The sequence below is a fragment of the Xyrauchen texanus genome, chromosome 19 (genome assembly GCF_025860055.1).
Source record: "Xyrauchen texanus isolate HMW12.3.18 chromosome 19, RBS_HiC_50CHRs, whole genome shotgun sequence".
Lineage (NCBI taxonomy): Eukaryota > Metazoa > Chordata > Actinopteri > Cypriniformes > Catostomidae > Xyrauchen > Xyrauchen texanus.
The window spans coordinates 35,554,306-35,582,204 of record NC_068294.1 but is presented as its reverse complement, the minus strand read 5'-3'; the positions used below and the strand labels follow the sequence as shown (position 1 = coordinate 35,582,204).

General features: G+C 39.4%; 2 protein-coding genes across 2 annotated transcripts in view; both read left to right on the top strand.

Annotated features, from left to right (window-relative positions):
- The first annotated feature begins 67 nt into the window (after positions 1 to 67).
- On the top strand, positions 68 to 23,430 carry gabra6a (gamma-aminobutyric acid type A receptor subunit alpha6a). Its single transcript, XM_052150130.1, has 10 exons — positions 68 to 200; positions 343 to 449; positions 1,100 to 1,167; positions 1,533 to 1,753; positions 2,369 to 2,451; positions 2,927 to 3,070; positions 12,848 to 13,000; positions 14,349 to 14,596; positions 18,784 to 19,019; positions 21,592 to 23,430. The coding sequence occupies exons 1-10, from the start codon at positions 166 to 168 to the stop codon at positions 21,602 to 21,604; spliced, it is 1,308 nt and encodes a 435-aa protein (XP_052006090.1). The 5' UTR covers positions 68 to 165; the 3' UTR covers positions 21,605 to 23,430.
- A 3,356-nt stretch (positions 23,431 to 26,786) lies between these two features.
- LOC127660064 (gamma-aminobutyric acid receptor subunit beta-2-like) overlaps positions 26,787 to 27,899 on the top strand; it is a 62,029-nt gene continuing 60,916 nt past the window's right edge. The window contains exons 1-3 of the mRNA XM_052150129.1: positions 26,787 to 26,923; positions 27,015 to 27,106; positions 27,675 to 27,742. Of these exons, the coding sequence (XP_052006089.1) occupies positions 26,850 to 26,923; positions 27,015 to 27,106; positions 27,675 to 27,742 (234 nt within the window). The 5' untranslated portion in view covers positions 26,787 to 26,849. The remainder of the gene's footprint in view (positions 26,924 to 27,014; positions 27,107 to 27,674; positions 27,743 to 27,899) is intronic.

Below are 27,899 nucleotides of genomic sequence, written 5' to 3'. Positions count from 1 at the left end.
ATTTGATTATTCTCAAAGCATTCCACCTCACATTCAGCCCTCCACAAACACTGTCTGTCAAACCACCAAGACAGAGTGTATTCGTTTATCTATAAAATTCTCATATCTATTAGTAGTGCATTATGACTTCTTAACTATTGACAGCAGAACAATTTGGCCACAAAAATGGCTCTACTTTTGGCTTTTTTATGTTTAATAAGGTGAGTTGATGGACTATATATTACATATACACACTATATATTTAGCCTACTAAATGTATTTATACTTCAATGCTTAATTTAATTGGACCCCAAATGTAAATTTACAGAGAGGACTTATCAAGCTGATTTTTTCTCTGTTTAGTGTTGCAAATGTAGAAGGAATCCAAAAGATAAATTCAGAAAACATAACACGAATTCTTGATCGACTTCTTGAGGGCTATGACAACCGACTACGGCCAGGATCTGGAGGTAAGCACAGACCTCAGTATAAATATGATATAATAACAAGATTGTCTGAATTTGACATCGGATGTAAACAATTTAACAGGGTCGAATTTCTGTAATGCGTCTTTAACCCTTAAATGCATGGGTGTTTTGCCAATCATTATCACATAATCAGGCCTTTAGCAACATTGTATGTATATATATCTACCACAAATGGATTACAAAAGGCCCAGATATTGTCAGATTTTCAAGACAATTAGAAAATAACAGAATATAACATTTTCTGATATATTTTGTCTAGAGATAGAACAGGATTAATTACTTTTACACTGAAATTTCATGAGACGCAACAGCTTGTTAAATATATATTGAGCTACACATAATCTACACATACTTTAAGTTTTTCTCAGGCACTTTAGGAGTCTAAATATGTGCACAACTGACATCATTTCCATAGTACACCAAAATGACAATAGTCATATCATGCTGTTCATGTGTTACACTTTCTATAGTTTATTCCCACGTTGCTTCTTCGTCAAATAGCAATGTCAAATGTAAATCAAGTCGTCACTGAAACATCAATACCACCTTGAGTAAGAAATAGCATGTATAATATGTGTACACTCATATGTACAGTATGTATAACATACATAATCTCTTTATTATTTTTCCAGTCTCTGTTACTGAAGTCAAAACAGACATATTTGTCACAAGTTTTGGACCAGTGTCTGATGTTAAAATGGTAAGAAAATGCAGCACCCAGCACCTCTTTCTCATTTGCTTGCAGATTTGTTTGTTACAAACGTATGTACTTTTTTATTTCATTTTGTTGTGGTTTTTTTTTCAAGTACAAACTTCATTATGCAGCACAACCTAATTATAGGTTTCTGCCTGTAGGTAAAGCACTTTCTAAGCAGATTATAAGATAGCGTTTTATTTCTGTCTCACAGTGCAAATGTCTGTTCATGCTATCATATTACGTGAAGTCATTCATTAAAATTTCCAAAAAGAAAGAGAATGCAAATTATGCATTCATATCGGTTGGAAGCACAGATTAAGGTTGTTAAAAACAAATGATTTATAGAATGACACCTCTCTGTCTCACAGGAGTACACTGTGGATATGTTTTTCCGCCAAATGTGGGTTGATGAGAGGTTAGCATTTGAGGGGCCCATAGAAATCCTGCCTTTGAACAACCGCATGGTCGACAAGATCTGGACGCCTGACACATTCTTTCGCAATGCAAAGAAGTCTCTCGCTCACAACACGACGACTCCAAACAAGCTGTTCCGCATCATGCAAAACGGAACGGTCTTCTACACCATGAAGTAAGTTTTGAATAACCCTTGATAGGTACATTTTCATGATGAATGCCTTATTAAGATATTTAGATATGTGGACGATGTCCAACAGGAGGCAATTCCCTGATTTTCACACTTGCAGGTTTGCCTTTGATGAACACTACCAGTCAAAAGTTAGGACACAATTAATTTTCATAAATTAGCTTCTTGTTTTGATCTAAAGATATATGCATAAATTGTACCCTACTATGAATTTCTTAACAGAACAATGGTTTTTTATTTAATTGATCGCATAAGTTTGACCAGGTAGTGAAGGAAAAGCAGCCAACAAGAGTGTGCAAAGCTGTTATCTAGGCTGAGGGGGACTAATTTGAAGAAGATTTGATTTGTGAAAATTGTATGTGATTTGTGAACATTTTATGGCCACTATAATTCCTATTCTTCCATTTGTATTTAGTTTGAATGTCTTTAGTATTATTCTAAAATGGAAAATAGTAATAAAAAAGAATGGGTAGATGTTTTAAAACTTTTTAGTTTTGTTAATGTTAAAAAAGTGTTATGTTTTTTTTTACAGTGCATTTAAAACTGATACTATAAAAAAATGGCATAATCTCTAATAAATGTCTATCTTTTATATATCAGGCTGACCATAAGTGCAGCATGTCCAATGCTGCTGATGGACTTTCCCATGGATGGGCACGCGTGTCCTCTACTGTTTGGAAGCTGTAAGATCCATCCATCCATCCATCCATCCATCCATCTATTCATCCATCCATCCATCCATCCATCCATCTATTCATCCATCCATCCATCCATACATCCATCCATCCATCCATCTATTCATCCATCCATCCATCTATTCATCCATCCATCCATACATCCATCTATTCATCCATCCATCCATACATACATCCATCTGTTCATCCATCCATCCATCCATCCATACATCCATCTATTCATCCATCCATCCATCCCTACATCCATCTTCATTATGGATCTATTCATCCATCCATCCATCCATCCATACATCATCTTCATCCATCCATCCATACATACATCCATCTATTCATCCATCCATCCATACATCCATCTATTCATCCATCCATCCATCCATCCATCCATCCATCCATCCATCCATCTATTTATCCATCCATCCATCCATCCATAATTCAGTTTTCTATTCTTTTCCTATGCCTTCAGATGCTTACACTAACCGAGAAATAATCTACACATGGAGGAAGGGTCTTGAGGCATCAGTAGATGTTCCTCCTGAGTCTTCAAGCTTACTGCAGTATGATCTTGTTCGCCGTACCGTGTCCAGTGAAACATATAAATTCAGCACAGGTTTGTTTTTTTCAGATGACTATACAGTTGTGCTCATAAGAAAAGGGGGCACATCTAAACTTATGTGTTTACATACCCCTTTGCAGAACTGTTTTGTTTTCTATTATTTTCCTTCCCTGAAGAAGCTGCATAACAGATAATCAAGTATATTTCAAAAGACAAAATAATACATTAATTTGCATAAATGATCAATCAGCATCTATGATTGCTTCAGCCTTTAGTGATAGTTGTGTACGAGTCCTCAGTTGTCCCCAAATTTAAAGGCAAAGATGGATCTCAACATAATTGGGCCACTGTGAGGCTTTTTATCACAAACATTGGGCATGTTTGTCCAGGACAATCCAGGTAAACAATCATCACAAAAGGCTGCAAGCAGTCATTGAAGCTCTAGAAACCAACACATAATATTAGAGGGATTGTTTGCCCCAAAATAAATGATCATTTACTCACAGTCATGCTGTTCCAAATCTACAGTATATTACAACCCCAATTCCAAAAAAGTATGAAAAGGGACAGTATGAAAAATGCTAATAAAAACAAAAATTTGCTATTGAAAGCACCACAACTACACATAACATGATGTTTGTGAATTTTATAGTTTTTTTTTAAAAAAATGTTCAGTAATATCCAATCAGGTGATTGCAACACGCTCCAAAAAAGTTGAGACAATGGGGCAATTTAAGACTAATAACAGTATAACGAGTTGAAATAACAATGCAATGTGAAACAGGAGATCTTAAACAGGTGAGGCAATTTAGTGTTGGGTTCGAGTCGAGTCAGAGTCAAGTCCGAGCCTTTAAAGAATCGAGTCCGAGTCGAGTCAGACTCAAGGCAGAGTCCGTAACAGGCCAAGTCTGAGTCGAGTCCGAATGAATCTGTTTATGAATCTGAATTAAAATTGTAACTGTAAACTCATCATCAATATTTTAAGCTTATTTTAACCTTCACAACTAAGAAAAAATATTTGTCAATATAAATGCAAAAAACAAATGATCAGTGTCCTGCTGAACAAATTTCTTTGTTTTTTGAACAAATATGCTTTAGGTGTATGAAGACAAAACTGTCCTTCAACACAATTCTTATTGCATTCTGTTTCATTTCTGTTTCTGTTGTGTTCTTATTGCATTTCAATTATTTGTTGCTTTTCCCCTCCACTCAAACATACACCAAAGAAAGTGAGCAGGAGTTTGAATTTAGTTTTTATTTCTACTTCATTATCAATTTGTCCATTCAATTTAGGTTAGTTTTATCTAAAATGATGGATGAATTATTAAATACATTTAATGTGTTTAATAGATTTTATACATTTAATAAATAGTAATATTAAAACATGTAAAAATGCCCATAAAGTTAAATACAACAACAGAAAAGATCAGATACAATTAAAAATATATTTATATACTACAGTACTAAACTTCACACTTTTCTGTCCTCCTGCTGTGTCCAGGTGTAGCCTACACTCAAAAAAATATTTCAGCCTATTTTTAAGATTTATCAATTTCAATTGAAAAACAAATTTCCATCTAATTGAATTGAATAATCTTGAAGAAAATGTTCTTAATAAAACTTGCATTTTGTAAGATTTATACATTTTATTTAGTTAAAGATTAGGCAATTCAATTAGATGGATTTTTTTTTATTCAATTGAAATGGATAAATCATGAAAATAGGCTAAAATATTTTTTTGAGTGTACTTCCCTAAAGTCAAGATCAAACACCTTGGGCTGATGTTTCATTCTTTTCACATTATATTTAATATGGATAATAGGTGAACAGAGACTTCTCTCCTCACTTGTTTTCTTCATTGTATTTTGACTTTTTTGCAATTGTAACACACAGACGTTGCGCTACAAATATGTGATGGACTGAGTTGTACAATTTCCATCATGGTCTATTTAATCCATCACATTAGTTTAAATGTCCCTGATATGTAGTCAATTTGATTTTGTCTGTTGAGTTGGGGAACGTACTTCTTAAAGTGTACTTACGTTATTGATATTTCTGGATGAGAGTGGTAGAGCACGTCTGGTGAATGGCGAACTCTTTCCTGCACACACATACAGCATGAGTCCGTGGGTGAGAGAGCTAAAAAAATACATTGAAAGAGTGAGCGCTGCTGCTCTCAGCCGGAATAATCACACATAAATGTGTGAAAACTGATGCGCAGTATCAAATACTCAGAATGTATGATAGTACTAATTGTAGAGAGCAGATCAATATGAAGACAAAGCCAAATCCTGGATATTCAGAGGCAATTTTGAAATCCCGGCCGGATACTTTATACAGGTCTGAAAAAGAGGACATGTGTGGGGAAAAGAGGACGTATGGTCACCCTATACCATATTATTTTATTTATTTTTATTTTTTTCATTGCATCACAAATGCCATGCACTTGGCCGAACTTGGAAAAAAATCCCAAGTCTGAAAGGCTCAAGTCCAAACTCGAGTACCCCAACTCAAAGGCAATTGTTTCATAGTACTGTATACTGTATAAGGAGCCTCCAAAAACAGCCTAGTCCTTCAAGAGCAAGGATCATTTAACTTGTCAATTTGCCAACAGATGCTTCAGCAAATAATCCAGCACTTTGAGAACTATGTTCCCCAAAGACAGATTGGAAGGATTTGGGGCATTTCACCCTATACATTGCACAATAGAGTTAAAAGATTCAAGGAATCTGGTCAAATCTCAGTGCGTAAAGGCCAAGATGAAAACCACTTCTGAATGGCATCTATGATCTCTGATCCCTCAGACATCACTGTCATAAAAAACGTCATTCATCTGTAATGGATATCATGAACATGGGCTTGGGATAATTTAAGTAAACCTTTGTTAGTCAACACCATTTGCCGCTGCTATGCAAAGCAGAAGCCCTACATCAACACTGTCCAGAAGTGCTGGCTGACTTCTCTGGGCTCGGTCTCATCTTAGATGGAAAGTAGAACAGTGGTACTGTGTTTTTAAGTCTGAAGAGTCCACTTTTCAAAATGTTTTTGAAAAACAAAGCCGTTATGCTATCTGGGCCAAAGAGGAAAAGGACGATCCAAGCTGTTATTAGCATCAGGTCCAAAAGCCAGTGTCTGTATAGGTCAGGGGGGCGTCAGTGCTCATGGCATGGGTAACTCGCACATCTGTGATAACACCATGAGTGCAGACAGACATGTACAAATTTTGGAGCAGCATATACTGTCATCCAGCACCTTTTCTAAGGATGCCCCTGCATTTTCCAGCAGGACAACTTCAAACCATATACTGCCTGAATTTCAAGTGCATGGCTGTGTAAGCAGAGAGTGTGGGTCCTGACCTGTCTCCAATTGATAATGTGTGGCGCATTATTAAGCACACCTTCCGGCAGTGAATAGATTGTGCAGCTAAAGACCTACATAACAGGATGAATGAGAGAAAATTCCACTTTCTAAACTTAACAAACTTATGTCTTCAGTGCCCAAATGCTTAATAAGTGTTATTAGAAGATATCGTGATGTTTCACAGTAGAAAACACTCGACTGTCCCAATTATTTTGGCGCGTGTTGCAATCATCGATTTGAAATTACTGTACATAGACATAAAAAACAATGAAATTCACAGGGTAAAACATATAATGTGTAGTTGTAGAGCTTTCAATATAGCAAAGGGTGAATATAATTTACAAATCACTCCTTTATGTTTTTATTGTTTATTGTCCCAACGTTTTTGGGAGTTGTAATTTTTACTTCCAAGGAGCATAAACCAAAATACATGACATCTTGACGTGCCATATTTTTGAATTGGATACAAATGTGATTTAAGGTGCTTTTTCACTAGCACTTTTGGTTAGGGAGGGGGGGTTACCACTAATTTCCTTTTCGATCCGATACCAATATCATTGATACCAATACTGTCACGTTCCCCTGTTGTCTGCCCTGTGTTCTGTGTCTCACCAGTCTATTGTTTAGAACTACATTTCCCACAATCCACCTGCCGTCATCACTGCCATTTTGTGTCATTGTTCACACCTGTTTATCATTTGTAATCATCCTGTCCTTGTGTATTTATACCCTGGTTTTTGTTCTGTCTTTGTCAATCGTTGAAATGTTGTTAGCCTGGTGTGTTTCCCCTGCCCGTGCTGTTCTAGTTTTATGTTTGTTTCCCCTTTGAGGGTTTTTTCCTTTGTGTTTGTTTATTTTGCTTATCAATAAAGTAAGCCTGAATTTGGATCCGCTCTCCTCCTCTGCCCTCGCTGCCTTCATTGCGTAACAGAACGATTGACCGCCACATGGATCCAGCGGCTTTACGTGCAAGCTGCAAGCTGCTAAGCCTCAAGCAGGGAAACCGTTCGGTGGAGGACTACACCCACGATTTCCTCTTGATTGCGGGTGCCACTGACTTCCCTGACTCCGACCTGGTTGCCACCGACGACGTACGGTTGGAAGCTCCAGGACTTCGTTGAGGAGACCTTGCTGGTCTGCGCTTCACCATACACTGTGGATGTCATCGAGGAGAGCCCTGCCACTCCTCCCACAGTGTTGGTACTCCATTCGCCCGTGGTTCGTCCCTTCATGCCTGCCACGGCCAGCGAGCCAGTACGACCCACTTCGTCTGCCCGGAGGAGGAGGAGAAGACAGGCTTTCGCCTCCCGGCTCACGCCTGTCACGGTGAGCGAACCAGAGCCCACGCATCTCACTGTGAGCGAGCCAGAGCCCACGCATGTCACGGTGAGCGAGCCTGTCGTCCCAGAGGTCAGTAAGCCAATGCCTGTCGTCCCAGAGGTCAGTGAGCCAATGCCTGTCGTCCCAGAGGTCAGTGAGCCAGTGCCTGTCGTCCCAGAGGTCAGTAAGCCAATGCCTGTCGTCCCAGAGGTCAGTGAGCCAATGCCTGTCGTCCCAGAGGTCAGTGAGCCAGTGCCTGTCGTCCCAGAGGTCAGTGAGCCAGTGCCTGTCGTCCCAGAAGTCAGTGAGCCAGTGCCTGTCACCTCAGATGTCAGAGAGCCAGTGCCTGTCGTCTCAGAAATCAGTGAGCCAGTGCCTGTCACCTCAGATGTCAGTGAACCAGTGTCTGTCGTCCCAGAGGTCAGTGGGCCAGTGCCTGTAGCCTCGACCGTCCCTGAGCCAGCGCCTGTAGCTTCAACCGTTCCAGAGCCAGTGCCAGTAGCCATGACCGTCCAAGAGCCAGTGCCAGTAGCCGTGACCGTCCAAGAGCCAGTGCCAGTATCCGAGCTTCCTAGAGCTCCGCCTTCCGAGCCTTCCGAGCTTTCCAGAGCTCCGCCTTCCGAGCTTTCCAGAGCTCCGCCTTCCGAGCTTTCCAGAGCTCCGCCTTCCGAGCTTTCCAGAGCTCTGCCTTCCAAGCTTCCCAGAGCTTCACCTCTCGAGCCTTCCAGGGCTCCGCCCCTCCAGCCTCCCGAGCCTTCTACGGCTCCGCCCCTCCAGCCTCCCGAGCCTTCTACGGCTCCGCCCCTCCAGCCTCTCGAGCCTTCCAGGGCTCCGCCCCTCCAGCCTCTCGAGCCTTCCAGGGCTCCGCCCCTCCAGCCTCCCGAGCCTTCTACGGCTCCGCCTCAAGCCTCTCGAGCCTTCCAGGGCTCCGCCTCTCAAGCCTCTCGAGCCTTCCAGGGCCCCGCCTCTCAAGTCTCCCGAGCCTTCTACGGCTCCACCTCCCGAGCCTCCCACGGCTCTCCTCCCAGAGCCTCCCGAGCCTCCTTCGGCTCCGCCTCTCGAGCCTCCTACGACTCCTCCTCCGGAGCCTTCCAGGCCTCCTACAGCGCCACCTTCCTCGGCTCCGCCTCCCGAGCCTCCTACGGCTCTGCCTCCAGAGCCTCCTACGGCTCCGCCCCCATGGCCTCCTGAGCCTCTTACGGCTCCGCCTCCAGAGCCTCTTACGGCTCCGCCTCCAGAGCCTCCTACGGCTCTGCCTCCAGAGAATCCAGAGCCTTCCAGGTCTCCGCTCCTAAAGCCTCCTACGGCGTCGCCTACCTCGGCTCCGCCTCCTGAGACTCCCTCAGCTCCGCCTCAGAGGACCTCCTTGGCTCCGCCTCCCGAGCCTCCTACGGCTCCGCCTCCAGAGCCTCCTACGGCTCCGCCCCCAGGGCCTCCTGAGCCTCTTACGGCTCCGCCTCCAGAGCCTCCTACGGCTCTGCCCCCAGAGACTCCAGAGCCTTCCAGGTCTCCGCTCCTAAAGCCTCCTACGACGTAGCCTACCTCGGCTCCGCCTCCTGAGCCTCCCTCAGCTCCGCCTCAGAGGACCTCCTTGGCTCCGCCTCCCGAGTCTCCTACGGCTCTGCCTCCAGAGCCTCCTACGGCTCCGCCCCCAGGGCCTCCTGAGCCTCTTACGGCTCCGCCTCCAGAGCCTCCTACGGCTCTGCCCCCAGAGACTCCAGAGCCTTCCAGGTCTCTGCTCCTAAAGCCTCCTACGGCATCGCCTACATCGGCTCCGCCTCCCGCGGCTCCGCCGGCCTCCCCAGTGGCCACTCCTCCTCCCAGGCCCCATGAACCGGCCCTTGCCTTATGGCCAGCCCCCGGGCCACCTAAAACTGTCCCTGCCCGGTCGATACCTCCCAGGCCTCCTGACCCGGCCCCTGTCCTGTGGCCTCCTCCCAGGCCTCCTGACCCGGCCCCTGTCCTGTGGCCTCCTCCCAGGCCTCCTGACCCGGCCCCTGTCCTGTGGCCTCCTCCCAGGGCCCCTGACCTCGTCCCTGTCCTGTGGCTTCCTCCCAGGCCTCCTGACCTGGTCCCCGTCCTGTGGCCTCCTCCCAGGCCTCCTGACCCTGTTCCCGTCCTGTGGCCTCCTCCCAGGCCTCCTGACCCAGTCCCTGTCCTGTGGCCTCCTCCCAGGCCTCCTGACCCGGTCCCCATCCTGTGGCCTCCTCCCAGGCCTCCTGACCCAGTCCCTGTCCAGTGGCCTCCTCCCAGGTCCCCCAAACCTATCCTAGTCCTGTGACCAGCTCCCAGACCTCCTGAACCCATCCTTGCCCTGTGGCCAGCTCCCAGGCCTCCTGAACCTATCCTTGCCCGGTGGCCAGCTCCCAGACCACCTTGCCCTTCGTGCCCCCTTGGACTTCCTGCCTACCCTTCGTGCCCCCTTGGACTTCCTGCCTGCCCATTGTGCCCCCTTGGACTTCCTGCCTGCCCTTCGTGCCCCTTGGACTTCCTACCTGCCCATGGTGCCCCCTTGGACTCCCTGTCTGCCCCTCGTTGCCCTCCGGACTGCCTATCTGCCCCTCGTTGCCCCCCTGGACTGCCTGTCTGCCCTTTGTTGCCCCCTTGGTCTGTCTGCCCACCACAAGCTCCCCCCTCTCTCCTTGGATGATTTTTTTTTGCCTTTTTTCTGAGGAGCGTCTGGAAGCCGCTCCTTTGAGGGGGGGCTATGTCACGTTCCCCTGTTGTCTGCCCTGTGTTCTGTGTCTCACCAGTCTATTGTTTAGAACTACATTTCCCACAATCCACCTGCCGTCATCACTGCCATTTTGTGTCATTGTTCACACCTGTTTATCATTTGTAATCATCCTGTCCTTGTGTATTTATACCCTGGTTTTTGTTCTGTCTTTGTCAATCGTTGAAATGTTGTTAGCCTGGTGTGTTTCCCCTGCCCGTGCTGTTCTAGTTTTATGTTTGTTTCCCCATTGAGGGTTTTTTCCTTTGTGTTTGTTTATTTTGCTTATCAATAAAGTAAGCCTGAATTTGGATCCGCTCTCCTCGTCTGCCCTCGCTGCCTTCATTGCGTAACAAATACATATACCGATACTTCTATTAAATGTTTTTTTTTATTTCTTGGGAGAAAATGGGTAATTTAAAATATTATTTTTAGTCATTATTCATGTAATTATTATTACTATTGTTTACATTTGTGAGCCTAAACAGAAAATTATTAGACTTCTGTTTTATTTACCCTTACAAAAATTAACCATGTTTTCACTGCCGTAACTATAGTTTAACCATGGGATTTAGTTAAACCATAGTTACCACACAATTAACCATGGTTACTACTACAATTATACTGTAGTAAAACCATTGTTTCAGCCAAAAAAGCAAAAAAAAAAAACAAAAAAAACAACATGGTTTCTACAATATCACTTTAGTAAATCCATGGTTAACAATTTTATTTCATTATTTATTAACAACAATTACACACAAACTCATTATAAGAAATGTTACCTTTAGATATGTTGTTATTTTAGAGTGAGTTTACTCCAGAAGCTGTTTCTCTGATTATCTATCATTACCTCTACAAGGCACTGATCCCTTTTGTTTGAACAAGCCTTGTGACTGTGCAAGCGAATGTCTGCTCGTGTCTTTCAGCATGCATGTTAAAATGAGCCGAAGAAGAAATAGTTCCCATCCTGCACAAGTATTTTCTTATATAGCCTAATCCTTTTTATTTCACATTAAAGTTAGGATTGACATTTTTGTGAGGATCGATATTTTTGATGCAACTTCAGTATCAATCTGCCCATCCCTACTTTTGGTGCACATCTGGGTTCAAAAGATGTCAAAGTTTAGTGTTTTTAGATGATTTGAACACTGTTTGTTGTATAATGCATTTCTCACACCTGCTTGTCTGCAAATAAATCCCCAGAGCAGCTCTCATTTTTAACATCTCTTGCAACACATCCGCAGGCTCACGCAGACAAACGCTAACATTCATCATATCATTGCACATTTATTACATCCGTGGGAGACAAACACAAGTTTTTTTGTGCATGGCGAGTTTTTGTGGTAAATCCAAAGAGACAAACTTTAATAATCCAATTAACACAGTGAGGCGGACCTAAATACGTGGCTCTCCCATTGCGAAAAATTAAAAAAAATACACTGGCCTTAGGAAAAACGCTTTGGTGGACACACAGCCTTACAGTGGTAAACAGATGCAGCTTGAACTCATGTTAATGAAGTATTCTGACTCAAACAATATGACAGCACCCTTAAAAACTGTGGCAGAGGTCAAGATATTTAATGTATAACAACTAATACAACTTTGTGTTCTTCACACAAAGCTATTACAGAAGACTTGAGTTTTAAAACAACATGAGGGTGAGTAGATAATGATATACTTTAATTTTGGGGTGAACAACCAAGGTTATGTAAACTTTTGAACAGAATAATTTGCCCTGTGGAATAAATGTAAATATCTGTCAAACAGCTTAACAAAAAGCAAAGAATATGCAAATGTTATGTTTTAATAAATGTAAACATCTTACATATTTTGCAAGGGGTAGGTAAACGAATGAGCCGAACTGTATATGTATTGTTGCTTACATTAAATGTCTTGATAGAATGACTTAACTGTGACAGTGACTTAATTGTGTGTGTTAAGAATTACAAGTCAGGCTGATCCACGGCCAGCTTCCCCTCTGAGAGGCAATCTAAGATGCTTAACTGATCAGGCCTAGTTCATGCTGTCTGCCATGCATGAAGCCTGTTCCAGGCTCTGATCGTTTACCATGGATGACCAGGGGCTCAGTAAAAGGAAATTAATAGGCAGGCAAAAAGCAGTGACCACCTGCTGAGGACCCATCAGATCTGTAGGAAGTGGATAATGCACAAATCTAATAGAAAGGACGGTGGCCCAGTTAATGTATTAAAGGGGGATACAGAGCTTTTCCTTCCTCTTTCTCTTCTGAATTTCCATTTTTCCTGTAATTACAGACAACAAATTTTTATCTAAGAGACAAAATTCCATTTTATATTTTTTGAAACATGTTCACCCATATGCCCCTGATCATAGCGTCATTTGAATGCAGTTTTTGTAAATACTAATTTGCATGATATACCCTTTTTAGTATCCTTCTCACTTCACTTGGCACTGTCCAGGTCTGTATTCTGTCCAGGTTGTCCATTTCTATCTTCAGAGGAAGCTTGGCTACCATCTTATCCAAACGTACATCCCTCTTATTATGGTGGTTGTACTGTCACAGGTTGCATTCTGGATTAACAAGGAGTCTGTTCCAGCTCGTACAGTAGCAGGTATGAGTGTGTTCTTAGAGTCTTTTTACTTTGATTATTTTAATCAGTTCAGCAAAGATGATATAATAGCAAATAATCTTATAAAAATTGTTTATTCAATATAAATATATATGAACTACAAATATAGTTATATATTCATAATATCTTAAAATTAGTTATATTTATAATAGTTATATAGTTATCTTTCTTTATTGCTTTTGTGCCACATAAATAATCTTTGATTCAGATCAGTATTTTAAGGCACAAAAACAGTGTGAAATTAAACAATTATTGTAACACATTATATTGAACATATAAACTTACCAAGTACAACTAATAAACCTAGAAAACACCATATTTTCTATAACATGTAATAATTGTTATTTAGTATTTACTAAATATTTTCAAAATAGAATGACTAAAAAACTCGACAACTACATATAATTTCCCAACACTACATATAATTGAACCATTGATTTGAACTGGTTCATTTACATGAACTGTCCAAACAAACGTTCGGTTTTGGTGACATTTCTCTTTTAAGACTTGACAGTAAACGCCCACAGTTATGATTGGATTGCTGCTTTTCACTGATCTGCTCTCTTGCCATCTCACTGCTCATTGCAACTGGGTAGGAAACTAAAGTTATACTGTAAAGTAGGCAATGATGTGTTGTTGTGTAGGCGGTCAGATGCAATTGTCTAGCACGGTGTGAAATCACAAGTAGAGAATGAGTCGTTTTGGCAGCTTGATTTCAACAAATGCTCTTTTTGCATTATAAAGACAAATTACAGTATGTCTTTATAGTTTAATGACCTCTTATATGTCAAAAGATCATGGACAATTTGATTATGTCCCCTTTAAGGCTAAAGTTCTTTTTTTAAAACATTGGTTCATTAAAACTTAATTAAACATGCATTGTGAGGTCATGTGACAACAATGTAACATACTACATAATGTGTATAGTTAAACATGCAGTATGTAGTAGATACTTTATAGTATGCGATTTGCATTAGGCTAGTATTTAAAATCCAAGCAATGGATGATTTCAAATTCTTCAACTAGTGGTCATAATTACTAATTGATTGAGGTTTTGTTTTTCATGAGTTCTAAATATTTGTGGCTTTATTTGTAATATTTACACTCAGCAACATGTACCCTAAATTCTGCTTCATCTGGTAACTTCTAAATTAACATTTTGGTTTTTTTTAAACACAACTGAATCACAGCAACTAAAGTCATTTTTAGGATTAGATCGGTTAGAAATAGCTCTTAATGGTAACAACTGCATGTTATAACTTTTTACAGTCTAGAACCCAGCAAAAATAATCTTCCTGTCTGAGCACACTCTGTCTATAATGACCTTTAGGTATCACCACTGTGCTCACCATGACAACTCTAAGCATCAGTGCTCGCTCTTCACTGCCCAAAGTCTCCTACGCCACCGCCATGGACTGGTTCATCGCTGTCTGCTTTGCGTTTGTAGCCTCGGCTCTTGTTGAGTTTGCCGCGGTGAACTACTTTGCCACGCTGGAGGCCAACAGGGAGAAACGCAGGCTTTCCAGGACCTCCATTCTAGAGTCCACAGCCCAGGGCAGTGATGATGAGCCAGAGACGGTAACTATCTCCTCAGAGTCCTACTTAGGAGCCCTCAGAGTGTAATTAACAGATTACTTTGGTCAAAAAGTGCAGCTATGCACTGCAAAAATAATTTTCTTAATCAGTATTTTTGTCTTGTTGTCCAGAAAAAAGTGTAAACATACTTAAAACAAGATGCATTTACTTAAATCTGAAGCATGTTACTTTTTCTGTGTTAAAATACTTTCTTCTGTCCCAGCTTAATATGCAGAGACAACTATAAGTATGTATGTTCATTTTCTCAAAAACTGTAAACAGTGTTTGCACTATATAAAAATCCTGTTTGTTTTGAGCAATCCACTATTATCTCTTTGTTTGACCAATGGCAGTTAAAGGGCGTATCAAAGATTGTTTAGCAGAGATGAGCCACTTCTATTAAAATGAAGGGTGAACGGCTGTAGAAAGGAAGTCCCGCCTTACAGGTGAAAAAGCCAATCACCTTTTACATACAGACATCGCCTGTTATTCAACTCAACAACACACTCCAACGGTCAACAGATGTAGAAAGGAAGTCCCGCCTTACAGGTGAAAAAGCCAATCACCTTTTACATACAGACATCGCCTGTTATTCAACTCAACAACACACTCCAACGGTCAACAGATGTAGAAAGGAAGTCCCGCCTTACAGGTGAAAAAGCCAATCACCTTTTACATACAGACATCGCCCTGTTATTCAACTCAACAACGCACGCCAACGGTCAACAGATGTAGAAAGGAAGTCCCGCTTTACAGGTGAAAAAGCCAATCACCTTTTACATACAGACATTTCCTGTTAGTCAACTCAACTACGCACGCCAATGGTCAACAGACGTAGAAAGGAAGTCCCGCCTTACAGGTGAAAAAGCCAATCACCTTTTACATACAGACATTGCCTGTTATTCAACTCAACAACACACTCCAACGGTCAACAGATGTAGAAAGGAAGTCCCGCCTTACAGGTGAAAAAGCCAATCACCTTTTACATACAGACATCGCCCTGTTATTTAACTCAACAACGCACGCCAACGGTCAACAGATGTAGAAAGGAAGTCCCGCCTTACAGGTGAAAAAGCCAATCACCTTTTACATACAGACATTGCCTGTTAGTCAACTCAACCACGCACGCCAACGGTCAACAGATGTAGAAAGGAAGTCCCGCCTTACAGGTGAAAAAGCCAATCACCTTTTACATACAGACATTGCCTGTTAGTCAACTCAACCACGCACTCCAATGGTCGACAGATGTAGAAAGGAAGTCCCGCCTTACAGGTGAAAGAGCCAATCACCTATTACATACAGACATCGCCTGTCAATCAACTCAAAAATACGCATGTGCATTAGCTATATAAGCCGAGAAAATTGCACAGTTTATGATAACAGTGCTGTCAGGTCTTACTGCTGATTTGAAATATGTCCTTTGATCGTAATCTTGGCCAACCGGAGATTTTGGTCTTTTCCCATTCAAGTAGATAGGAGATGCACTGGTATGACTGAAAATAGCCTCCCGAGAGAGTTCCAAAGATGGCTGACAGTGAACTGACTTGCTAGAAAGGTTTTGGGTTTATTCAGCAGGCACAACTGCACATTTTCGAGTGGGTATGCAAAACTAAATTTTGTGCCCCATGTGTCTGTCAAGCGAGGGGGGTGGGTGTCATACATTATAAGCATTGGGGGGTGATGCTGGAGGGGTCGAGAAGGCCGATTGCACCACCTTTAGTGAGCCGCTGACGGCCCTATATACCTTGCATACACTGTATGGTTTTTGCGCCTCTGGTATTCTGTAAGCTGTTTTGAAAACAAAGAATATTTTTGCAATTCAGTTAGGTGGCGATAGTAGTACAGAAATTACTTACATTTATTAAACTTCATTGGCAATTATTTTTTAATTTTTGTGTGTGTGGGGGGGTACACACACACAAAAAGTTGTGTGTGGGGGGGGTACACACACACAAAAAGTTATATACTTTTTTGGTACTTTTTATGCTTAAATTGGGTTATGCTCTGAAAACAAGTCTTATTATCATGCACAGTTTTCCATCTCATGTAAATTTACCTTGTTTAGATATTTTACTGGACAACAACACAAAAATACTGATTGAGAACATATTGTTTTTTCTGTTTGGCTCATGTTTACGTGATTCGCACAATATGAGCACTGCTCTTCACAAGCCAGTGAACCGTATCACTATTATTATGATTCTAAATTAGTATCTCTGCTGTTGTAGACATGTGCCTCCCACAAAGATGGTTTAAGACTTCTATAAATGTACATATTTAGCCCTCATCAACAATCAAAGCTCACGGTTTTTGAGCAAAGCTCAAAGCTCATCTTTTGTCTGTAAAGGCTTTCATTGTCATTGTCCTGTGTGAGAAGTCATTTACCTGCACCATACAGCTCTCACAGGATGGAGCCAACTGTGAATTGTAGTTCTTGCCGGTTGTGATGAGTGAGATATGTTAATTCTAGGCATGTAGCTTCTCCCGGGACCGCTCTCATGTAGTGAGCTCATGGTGGGTGTTTTCAAATTAGCACTCCATAATAAAACTGCGAGCCATGACTCTTATAATCTCTCACCTGTACTGTGGATCCCATTGCTCTAGTTCTCTCTGGGTTAGAGACTGGGAATGGGAAAAGAAATGTATGACCAAATGAAGAGCCAGTATGGGAGGTTTAGTTTAAGACTGTCATTTAAAAAAGAATACTGTACATATTAATGATAGAACAATATATCAGCTTGGCCAATTAATGAGACAATATTTTTGCCATTTTTGAGATTAGCGGCATAACCATGGCGGGACAAATAAGAGAAGTGTAAAAGGGATAGTTCATTAAAAAATTACATCTACTAATTTTGTAAATATATATATGAAATTATAGATGGTGAAAGCGACTGTCAAGCTTCAAAAATGATGTTCGCACAGCACTAGTTGTCCAAACAATCCTGTAGAATAAACCAAGTCTTCAAATAGCTTTGTGTGAGGAACAGATTGAAACTCCTTTTATGCTGAAAATCTTCAGTCATACTGTCACTATCCACTTCAATTGTATGGAGAAGAGCAGATTGGATATTTTTCAAAATATCTCCTTTTACAGAATTTTCATTACTTTAATTTAAAGGAATAATCTGGGTTCAGTACATTTTAAGCTCAATCGACTGCATTTGGGGCCTAATGTTGATTGCCCAAAAATAAATTTTTACTTGTTTCTCCATTTCTTTAAAAAATGTGAGGATACAGTGAGGCACTTACAATGAAAGTGAATGGGGCCAGTTTTTGGAAGGTTTGAAGGCAGAAATGTGAAGCTGATAATTCTATAATAGCACTTACATTACATGTATTATTTGAGCTGTAAAGTGGTTTAAGTTGTTGTTTACAAGGTAATAGCATTACATTGTCATGGCAACAAAGTTGTAAAATTGGCAATAACTTTACACTAAAATCATGTTAACATGCGTATCGATTACGTCTTGTGGCTATACTTTTGAAACACTTTCAAATTTTAACATTTAATAATTGGCCCCCACTTCCATTGTAAATGCCTCATTTTTGCTTTTTTTTTTTTTTTTTAAGAACAAGTCAAAATAAATTATTGTGGAAATAAACATTATGCTAAAAATTCTGTTGATTGAGCTTGACTTGTATTGCACCCGAAATATTCCTTTTACTGCCTCTGTGTCAGTTAAAAGATTTACATCCATTTACAGCCTTATTTACATTTACATTTATGCATTTGGCAGACACTTTTATCCAAAGCAACTTACAGAGCACTTATTACAGGGACAATCCCCCCAGAGCAACCTGGAGTTAAGTGCCTTGCTCAAGGACACAATGGTGGTGACGGTGGGGTTTGAACCAGCGACCTTCTGATTAACAGCCCTGTGCTTTAGCCACTACGCCACCACCACTCCTTATCATTGAATAATGACCATTGTTTGTTTTCAGATATGGCTGAATGAATTCTGAGTAACTATTTTATTTAATTTTAAGTTAACGTAATTTTTACCAGTTTGTGATAGGTGTCCATCACACTTAAATTCCTAAATAACTTTAAACACTGTACGTCATGCAAATATATTTTTATTCAGAATATGTGTTAAGGCTGCTTCCATCTTTGTTACATCTTACACCTGGTAACCTTGATCCATGCCATCCACTGTTTCTTGACCTCTCTTCTTGTTTCCATATAGCCTCAGTCTGATACCAGTGGCTTTACCCGTAGGAGAAAGACGAACTCTGTGTGTGAGGCAACTAGTACTCGTGTTCCCATCTTTCTTCAGGGCTCCGCCATCCCACCCAACATGGCGCTGGCAGGTACAAGTGAAATAGACAAGTACGCCCGCATACTTTTTCCCCTGGCCTTCGGAATCTTTAACCTTGTCTACTGGTATATGTACCTCAGCAAAGACACCATGGAAAAGCCCAGGTCAGTGATATTCAGTCCTCATTAACGTTCTTTCAGTTCCATTGGAGACATGTTATAATGGGGAAGAAAAATCACAAATTAGATCTCTTTAATATCTCGATTATATCTCCTAGCCAGGATTAAGATAAAATGAAGATGAAATAAAGACAAATTTGGTACATGAAAGATAATTGTGAACTTGAGAGCTTTAATAACAACCAAACTGAACAAAACTATTTTCCGCTGGGTATAATTAATAAATGTTTTCATGAATAATACATTTGTTAAAAGCAATAAGCCATGAGAGGCTGTGCATTATAGTGATTTTACAACTCGAAAGGGTGTTAATTTTTCATGCAGCCAAGTGCTTTGAAGCCTCTTTTTATCATGGTAAAATCACTGTAACGGACAGACTCAATTGTCTTATTGATTTTATTAAACGTGGCAACTGCACTATGATAATAGACACCAATGTTCAATAAAAAGATACATTTATTTTAAATTATTAACAGAATAAACTATTCTTTTGCCAAGTTATATAGTTCATTAGTGAAACTGTAGGCTGTTTGCAGTTGCTGAGCAACTTGCATAAATATAGAATGTCACGTGTGCATTTATAGGCATTGTACAACAGCTTCAAATGCAGCTCATCCAATCAGTGATTAGAGTCAGAGCTATCCATTTCATTCATTAATTTCTAAAAAAAATTATTTAATCAAATTCTGCCACCACTATCCATTTTATCAAAGCACTACAAAGAGTAAGGGATTCTCCTTAAAGGATTAGTTCACCCAAAAATGAAAATTCTCTCATCATTTACTCACCCTCAGGTCATTCCAAATGAGTATGACACTCAATTTTCTGCTAAACACAAACGAAGATTTTTTAGAATAATATCTCAACTCTGTTGGTCCATACAATGCGAGTGAATGGTGGCCAGAACTTTGAATGTCCAAAAAGCATATAAATGAAGCATAAAAGTAATGTGGAAGAATCCAGTGGTTAAATATAATTTCTCCTCCCTGCCCAGTAGTTGGTGATATGCACAAAGAATAGGAATCGACAAAAACAAAAGAAGAGAAACGTGGAAGTGGAAGTGAAAGTGAAAATGGATATTTATAGTAAAAAAGGACTTAAATATTGATCTGTTTCTCACCCACACTTATCATATCGCTTCAGAAGACATGGATTTATCTACTGGAGTATTATGGATACATTTTATGCTGCCTTTATATGCTTTTTGAAGCTTCAAAGTTTTGGTCACCATTCACTTGCATTGTATGGATATTCTTCTTAAAATCTTTGTTTGTGTTCAACTGAAGAAAGAAAGTCAAACACATCTGGGATGGCATGAGGGTGAATAAATGATGAGACAATGTTCATTTTTGGGTGAACTATCCCTTTAATCACAGACAGGCCTAACTACAAAGTCTATAGTTGCAAGTGGCAAGGGCCCTATAATAAGACCTCGATTTACATTTGTTTGGCATCTATTTTTCCTGAATTGGAGATTTAAACTGTGGCTAAATTATTTTATGCTGTTTATCTTACCGTCTCATGACAGGTACACAGAATATTGTATATATGCTTAAATTTTCAAGAACCTATGATGGCACACAGGCATTTACTGGAACTTTTATTGAGGCTGTTAAACATTAATTATTTCTGAAGCGAAAACAGCCGCGGGGCTTGAGCAGGCGAAAAACACGAGAGTTGATGTTCCTTCTGGGTGACTTTGTTATTGCGGTTGTGAGGTTATAGCCCCATCCAAGATTTATCACTTAGGGCCAACTCTTTAATAAACACACCATGTGCTATTTTTTTCTCTCCTCTGAATGCTTGATTCATCTAATTTGTTCAGAGGAATCATAATGCAAATGTCACATTTAATCCTAAATTTCCCTCAATGCCGAAGGCATTAGATTTACTGAATAAAGAAAATCAACACATTGTCTCAAAATAGAGTCACTTACAAAACGTAAAACCTAAAGTTCCATAATGCATTTACCTGAGGGGCGCAAAAGGCAGTCTTTTGAGCAGTATCGTATCCTGGCATAGGAGATATAGGCAGGGGCCTAGGGCGGCAACGTTCTCTGGTGCGGCAGAACAGGGTACCCGATCGATCGCCCCTGCACAGAGCTCGCAAGATCACGATGGGAGGAAGGTTCCCCGAATTCTGCCACCCCGCTTATGTTGTTCCTAACCCTAACCCTCAGACAGAGCAATCATATGGCTTCTGGAGACTTAGCACATGAGTCATATGGACCACTTTTATGATATATAATGCTTTTTTTGTAACTCTAGAATGTGACAGCCCCAGTTCTTATTCAATTTCATTATATGAAAAAGAACAGCCAGGATATCCATCAAAAAAGCACTTTTTGTGTTCTGCAGAAGATGGCATCAAGAGAGCCAACATCTAAGAGCATTACTGCCCTGATTTATCACTGAAAAAAAATATTTTCATCAAACATTAATTATTAACACCAGTATAAAGGTGATAAAAGCACATGCGAGACTGTGAACACTTGTATTGTGCATTTTCATCTCAGCTGATATTTTGTTTGTATTTTTGTATGTTTAATCTCTACAGAGAAATCGAGTGAGTTTCCCTTGAGAAACACAAGACATATTCAGCAGCAAGCTTGTGTACTCGCTACAGAAGACTCTGTGTGCTCATCTCCTTTGCACCTCTCACTCTCTCAGTGTTACCAGATTTCACAAGAGAAACAACCTGGTCTAGAAAAAAAAGCAAAGTTATTTATGAATTATTGAGTAAGGAGAATTGCTAAAATTCAGTGATCAGCATATAAATTACGCAAGGATGAATGGTAACTTGCTGCAAAATAATGTATTTTAAATACTTATATCCTTTTACATAAATAATTAAAAGACTGACATTCTAAATCAATGTAAACATCTCTCTCTGTGTACACACACATACACACCTGGGAAAGATAAAACCAGGATTTATGCATAATTTCAGTAGTGGAGGGGCTAGGAAAGGCAGAAACATGAGATGAAAGGAGCAACAAATTAATTAATAATGACATAATGTAGAGTTCAGCTCGAACAGTAGGTGGGTATATATGACAGCTGCGATTACTGGTTGGTCACACTTTATTGTGTTATGGGAACAAGCACTGAAACTTTAATCTGGAAATAAAAATGCAACTTGCAACCAAAGTCCTTTTAAGCCAAGTCAGTCCACTCTTCAGATATAGTGCAATGCCCCAGGGAAGCTATTTCCCATCATAAAAGTACAGCTCATATCTACTTAAATAGGTATAGGATCTCCAAAATGGTTGCTAAGGTAACGTTCCAAAACCGTATTTCAAATTGGAAATAAAATCTGGCAACAATTACAAAAACAAACAGTGATAGGCTCTTTTATCTGCAGGGCAGGACTTCCTTTCCTACAGCAACCAGGCAATTTGCTGTATTTTTTACTTTAAGGCCTGACTTCCAGCCCTACAGTTGCCATATTGAGTGTTGCGATTCATCCCATTCATTTTATTACGAGTGGTCGATCTTATCACCTTATAATGTCTCTGCTGTGGCTGCCCATATTTATAAGTCATTTCATGAAAAAACAAACCAAAGTTGCTTATAAGTGGACATGGCAACACTTCTCTCTTTCTGTCTTTCACTTTCGTCATCAAGCAACTTCATCCCTGATAGAGCATAAGCTTGTCTGACACTATTTGACAAGCATTTGATCCTATTCCTTCTTAATTATATCACCTACATATACTTTCCACTCCATTTGCTTTTATATTCACAGCTGTGGGCCACTGTTATTCTCTACTACTAACCTTGGTACATTGCAAACCCTGCTCTGGTTCTGCTCTAGTTCTGCTCCTCAGTGTGTGTGTGTGTGTGCCAAACTAAGAAGTTGATGACATAATCTGCAGCTCAAAATGGTGATGCAACATTGAACCAATGCTTTCAGTGGCATGCCCTCTACAGAGACATGACACACACTGCACCAGATCAAAGGGTGTGAGTTTATACTGACAGCTTCAAAGATTTCACATTTAATATAAGGAAGAAAAGTGGATCCATAGAACTGAACTTTTATTAATAAAATTTCTAGGCCATCCACACGCATACATTTTTAGATACATATAGTGCTTTTTTCTTGACGTGGTGGCACTGAAATAAAGGGATAATGTGAATCTGAGAGTGGGGGTGGATGTTTAATATGTATTCTCGGCTTGCGTTTTATTTGATGTTCTCTGATGTTTCTCTATGTATCTATGTACATACTTCTCAGCTCTCAGCTCCACTGGGAGAACATGCACAGGAATGTATAATGACTTTCAATGCTGCTGCTAATGTTACCATGTGAATACAAGAAATTCAATTGACATTTAAAACCCATTTGGCGTAGACAATGTGGCACTGAACAATAAAAATGCTGGAAGTGCTAATGTACAATTTATGGACTTGTGTAATTTATGGAGTGTGTAATTTTTGTAATTACTCTGTCTGAAAAGTAATTGCATTACTATTACTATATAAAACCTTTATCAAGGATATACATGAAATTGTTCTTTTAATTCTTAATAATAAATCATATAAAATCAAATACATTATTCATGAACTGGCTGAAAGGCGCTGCATTAAATAAGAAAACATGAATTTTAACATTTGATGTTAAATTTCCATTTGAAATTCACTGCTGTTTTATGTAGAATATTTTCTATAGTCTGTACAGTATTTAACACAATTACATTAGAAGTAACTAATTAAATTACTAAAAAATTAAGAGTAATCCCTTACTTCACTTTTTTCATTGAAAAAGTATTTTAATAACAGTAATTAATTAGTAGTAATGCATTACACCCAACACTGGTCGCTTGTCATATCTAGACTGGATTACTGTCATGCTCTATTATCAATTAGACCTCTGTAAATGATACAGCATGCAGCAGCATGTCTCGTCTTCAACAAACCCAAGAGAGCACATTTTACACCACTCCTTGTCTCTCTACACTGGCTGTCAGTTGCTGCATGTATCAAGTTCAAGTCTCTGATGCTGGCATACTGAACAGTCGCTAGGTCTGTTTCAGCTTACCTAAAATTATTCCTGCAGAGCAACTTTCCCACCTGAAGCCTCCAGTCTGCAAATGAGTGGTGCCTTGTCGTACCAGCACAAAGAGGTACCAAATCACTTTCCTGGACATTTTGCTTCACTGTCCCTCATTGTTGGAACGATCATCCAAACTCCATCCGTGAAGCAGACTCCCTCTCAGTCTTCGAAGCGACTAACGACCATTCTTTTCCATAAGCACTTGACCATAGTCATAACATTTTTTTACACACACACACACACACACACACACACACACACACACACACACACACACACACACACACACACACACACACACACACACACACACACACACACACACACACACATATATATGTATATATATATTTCTTGTTGCACTCTAATCTGTCTTGATAGTATTTTTCTTATGCAATTGAAACTTTGTGATGCAGCACTTTTCATACTACTGTCTCCTTAAGATGAATCACTTATGTTCTATTTTCCTCTTTTGTAAGTTGCTTTGGATAAAAGCATCTGCCAAATGAATAAATGTGAATGTGTACTTTTTCCTGCCTAAAAGTAATTCGATTACAGTAACTAATTGCATTGTAATCCAATTACACCCAACACTGATGCTTTAAATTTTGATAATTTCTTTCAATTTGTAATTGTATTTGCATTCTAAACTTGATTAATACATGTATGCATCAAAGTTGCCCAATTAGGATTTTTTTTCATAATTTATAATGTCAAAGTCTCATGCAATCCACCAAACACAATCCGAAAGTCATTTTTAAATCATATAAAAACTAAATAAGAGTTTTGTAGCTTTTATTCAATGCCTTTTAGCTTTTAAGACCATCTATATGCATGTACTCCTAAAAGTTTACAAAACTATATTTTAGCAGGTAAACACAAAGAGTCATTCTCTTCTGGGAAGAAAAAATATTACTTATCTAGCACTGAGGGGCATATCTAAAGTTTTGTCCAATAAAATGCTCTCTAGAATGAAAATGAAAATCTCTCTGACTAGCAAATAGCAAATCATGGTTCAAGGCTGTTTAAAAAATGGACGAGCCCTTCAACTTCCTGTTTCAGGAAATGTGAAGATAGCGGCATTTCAAGTGATTTCATAGGGTCTTTAAATTAAATATGTTGATTATGTTTCCATCTTTCTCTAACAATAATATATTAAGGAATAAATATAGCTCTTTACATTTTAAACCCTTAATCAAAATGTTAACCCTTGTGCATCAATTAAAAAAAGTTACACATAGGTTCATTATGGACAAAAATGGCCATGTCCAAAAACTGTCATAAAAATATTATAGATTTATATTTTTTTCCACTTTCACTGACATAATTTTTTTTAACCAGCATCAGCTCTAATCATAATGACCAAACATTCATTCATTTTTAGAATTTTAACCCTTTAAACGCTGGTTTGTTTACATAATGCCACTGTTGTTTTTTAGGAAAAAATGAAAAATAGTAATTATTTTCAATTTAATAGATGCTAAGCAGAATTTTTTTTCTTTGATTATTAGAGCCTCGGATATGTCAATGATTAACAACAACATTCATTTTGATGCTTTCATATTTTTTATGCAGTATCAGATTTAAAAAATGCTACCACTCAGGTCCATAATGGACAAAAATGGCCATGTCAAAAGTGTCATAAAAATATTATAGAATAATATTTTTTCTACTTTCACTGACTTATATTTTAACCAGAATCAGTTCTAATCATAATTACCAAACATTCATTTATTTTCAGAATTTTAACACTTTAAACGCCGGTTTGTTTACATAATGCCACTGTTGTTTTTTATAAAAAATATAATAATTATAATTATTTTCAATTTAATAAATGCTAAACAGAATTTTTTTTATTTTTATTATTAGAGCCTCAGACACATACAAACCACACTCTGAAATCCATACCAACACACTCACACAATTATATATTCATAATGTATCTTGGCTCTATAATATGCATAAGCCAAAAACAGCAGAAAACAACAACAAAAGCGATGATATGCCAAACCTGAAAAAATGGCACGATCTGGTAAAAAATATTTAAAATGTAAATTTTGAAGCCTTGCCAACATAATGAAAGCATGTTAAACAAGATTGCATAATTTTATAGTTAAATGGCACTGGGATTAAAAATCGCAGTTTTAATGGGTTTCAATGTGCCATTTTTGTCCAAAACGACGCTAAGAGGGATTATTTTGTGTAACTAGTGCAAAAAATATTTTTTTAAAGAAAATAGGGTGAAATATTAAAATTCCAATAAAAATTCACACCTGTGGAAAATGTTATGCAGTTAGCATCAACACAGACAAAGTTATCAAAAAAACAAAACTGAAAAAGCCAAAAATGTCCACAAGGATGCACAAGGGTTAATAACTTTGGAATTAAAATTTGAATGTAGTTTATGCATGTTTGATATTTTAAGAAATTTTAAGTTTAGTTTCATTATTAAACCCATTCATGTCACGTTCATGACCCTTCACTAACCTGTCCAGTTGGATGCAGACTCATCCAGAAGTATAAATGTTGCATAAAGATCACCTGATGCCTCCTTTTCTCGACTTGGTTTATTCAGTCGTCCCTTTAATTTCCCCCCCGCAGTGGAAACAGCTCATCCAGCATCATCAAGAGCTGCTCTTTGAGCTCGAGCTTACGTTTGCGCATGCGCAGCTCATTGCCTTCACTGCACTGGCTCCAGTAAGTTGGACGTGCACTGGCTTCATCATCAGATCCAAAACCTCATCAGAACTGTTGCAATGGAGAGTATCGGAAAACCCCCGAACATCCTCTTATTATGTCCGTTAATCGTGACTGTGGCGTGCGCGCAAAGGTATGGTAGCGTTTTATGATTGTTTCCCCCAAGAAAATGTGTTTTTTGAATGCAAGAAGATTTTAACAGTATATCATGATATGCTTTGCAGTAGCAGAGACCCGAGCAATATGCCAGTGGTCAAAGACACCGTGGACAGACTCATGAAAGGATACGACATTCGGCTAAGGCCAGATTTTGGAGGTAATGTATGGGTAAAATTCACATAATTCTTATATTTGTACTGTCGCGCGCATTAACATGACCAATTACTCATGCAAACCTTGTTCATTCACCAGAGTCTCTAATCAGGCGTGCTTGTCAATGCATGAGAGAAATCAACGCATGTTTATTTGACATTTTATCCAATCGAGCATTTCCGAGAGAGGGAATCTTAACTTGGGGATCAATTAAATCTGCAGTGCAACTTTTGTTGCATCTTGACAGTAATTGAAACGTCATGCTTTACAACCATGCACACATTTGATGCATACGCAGACATGCGAATCAAGCTGTTATTGATACAAGGACACGTCTTACTGTTCATTTGTCAGTCGTGCAGTTGCATTTGTGTGTTCATCTCCAGTGGTTGTAACAAATCAACAATTTCATGCGCAATGCCACGTGAATGTGTGGTGTTGGTTTTTTATATATTTATATAGAGCATATATAATAGTAATGAGGTGTAGTGTAATTGGGCACAGTCTAAGCCTGAAGGTAAAAGTGAATGTGCACGCAATCCTTTTAAATCATATTTCGTTTTCTCCACCAGGAGCTCCGGTGGCGGTGGGAATGAATATAGACATAGCCAGCATAGACATGGTCTCCGAAGTAAATATGGTATGTTGCATGTAACAGTTTTCCATTGGTGTTATGTGTTCTGATCTATACGAAACACTATTTTTAAAAAGCAATCTCGTGCAATATAGATGCACACAAACTTGAGACGCAACAGCTGATGTTGGTAACACGTTATGCCTTAAACGTGAAACTGCAG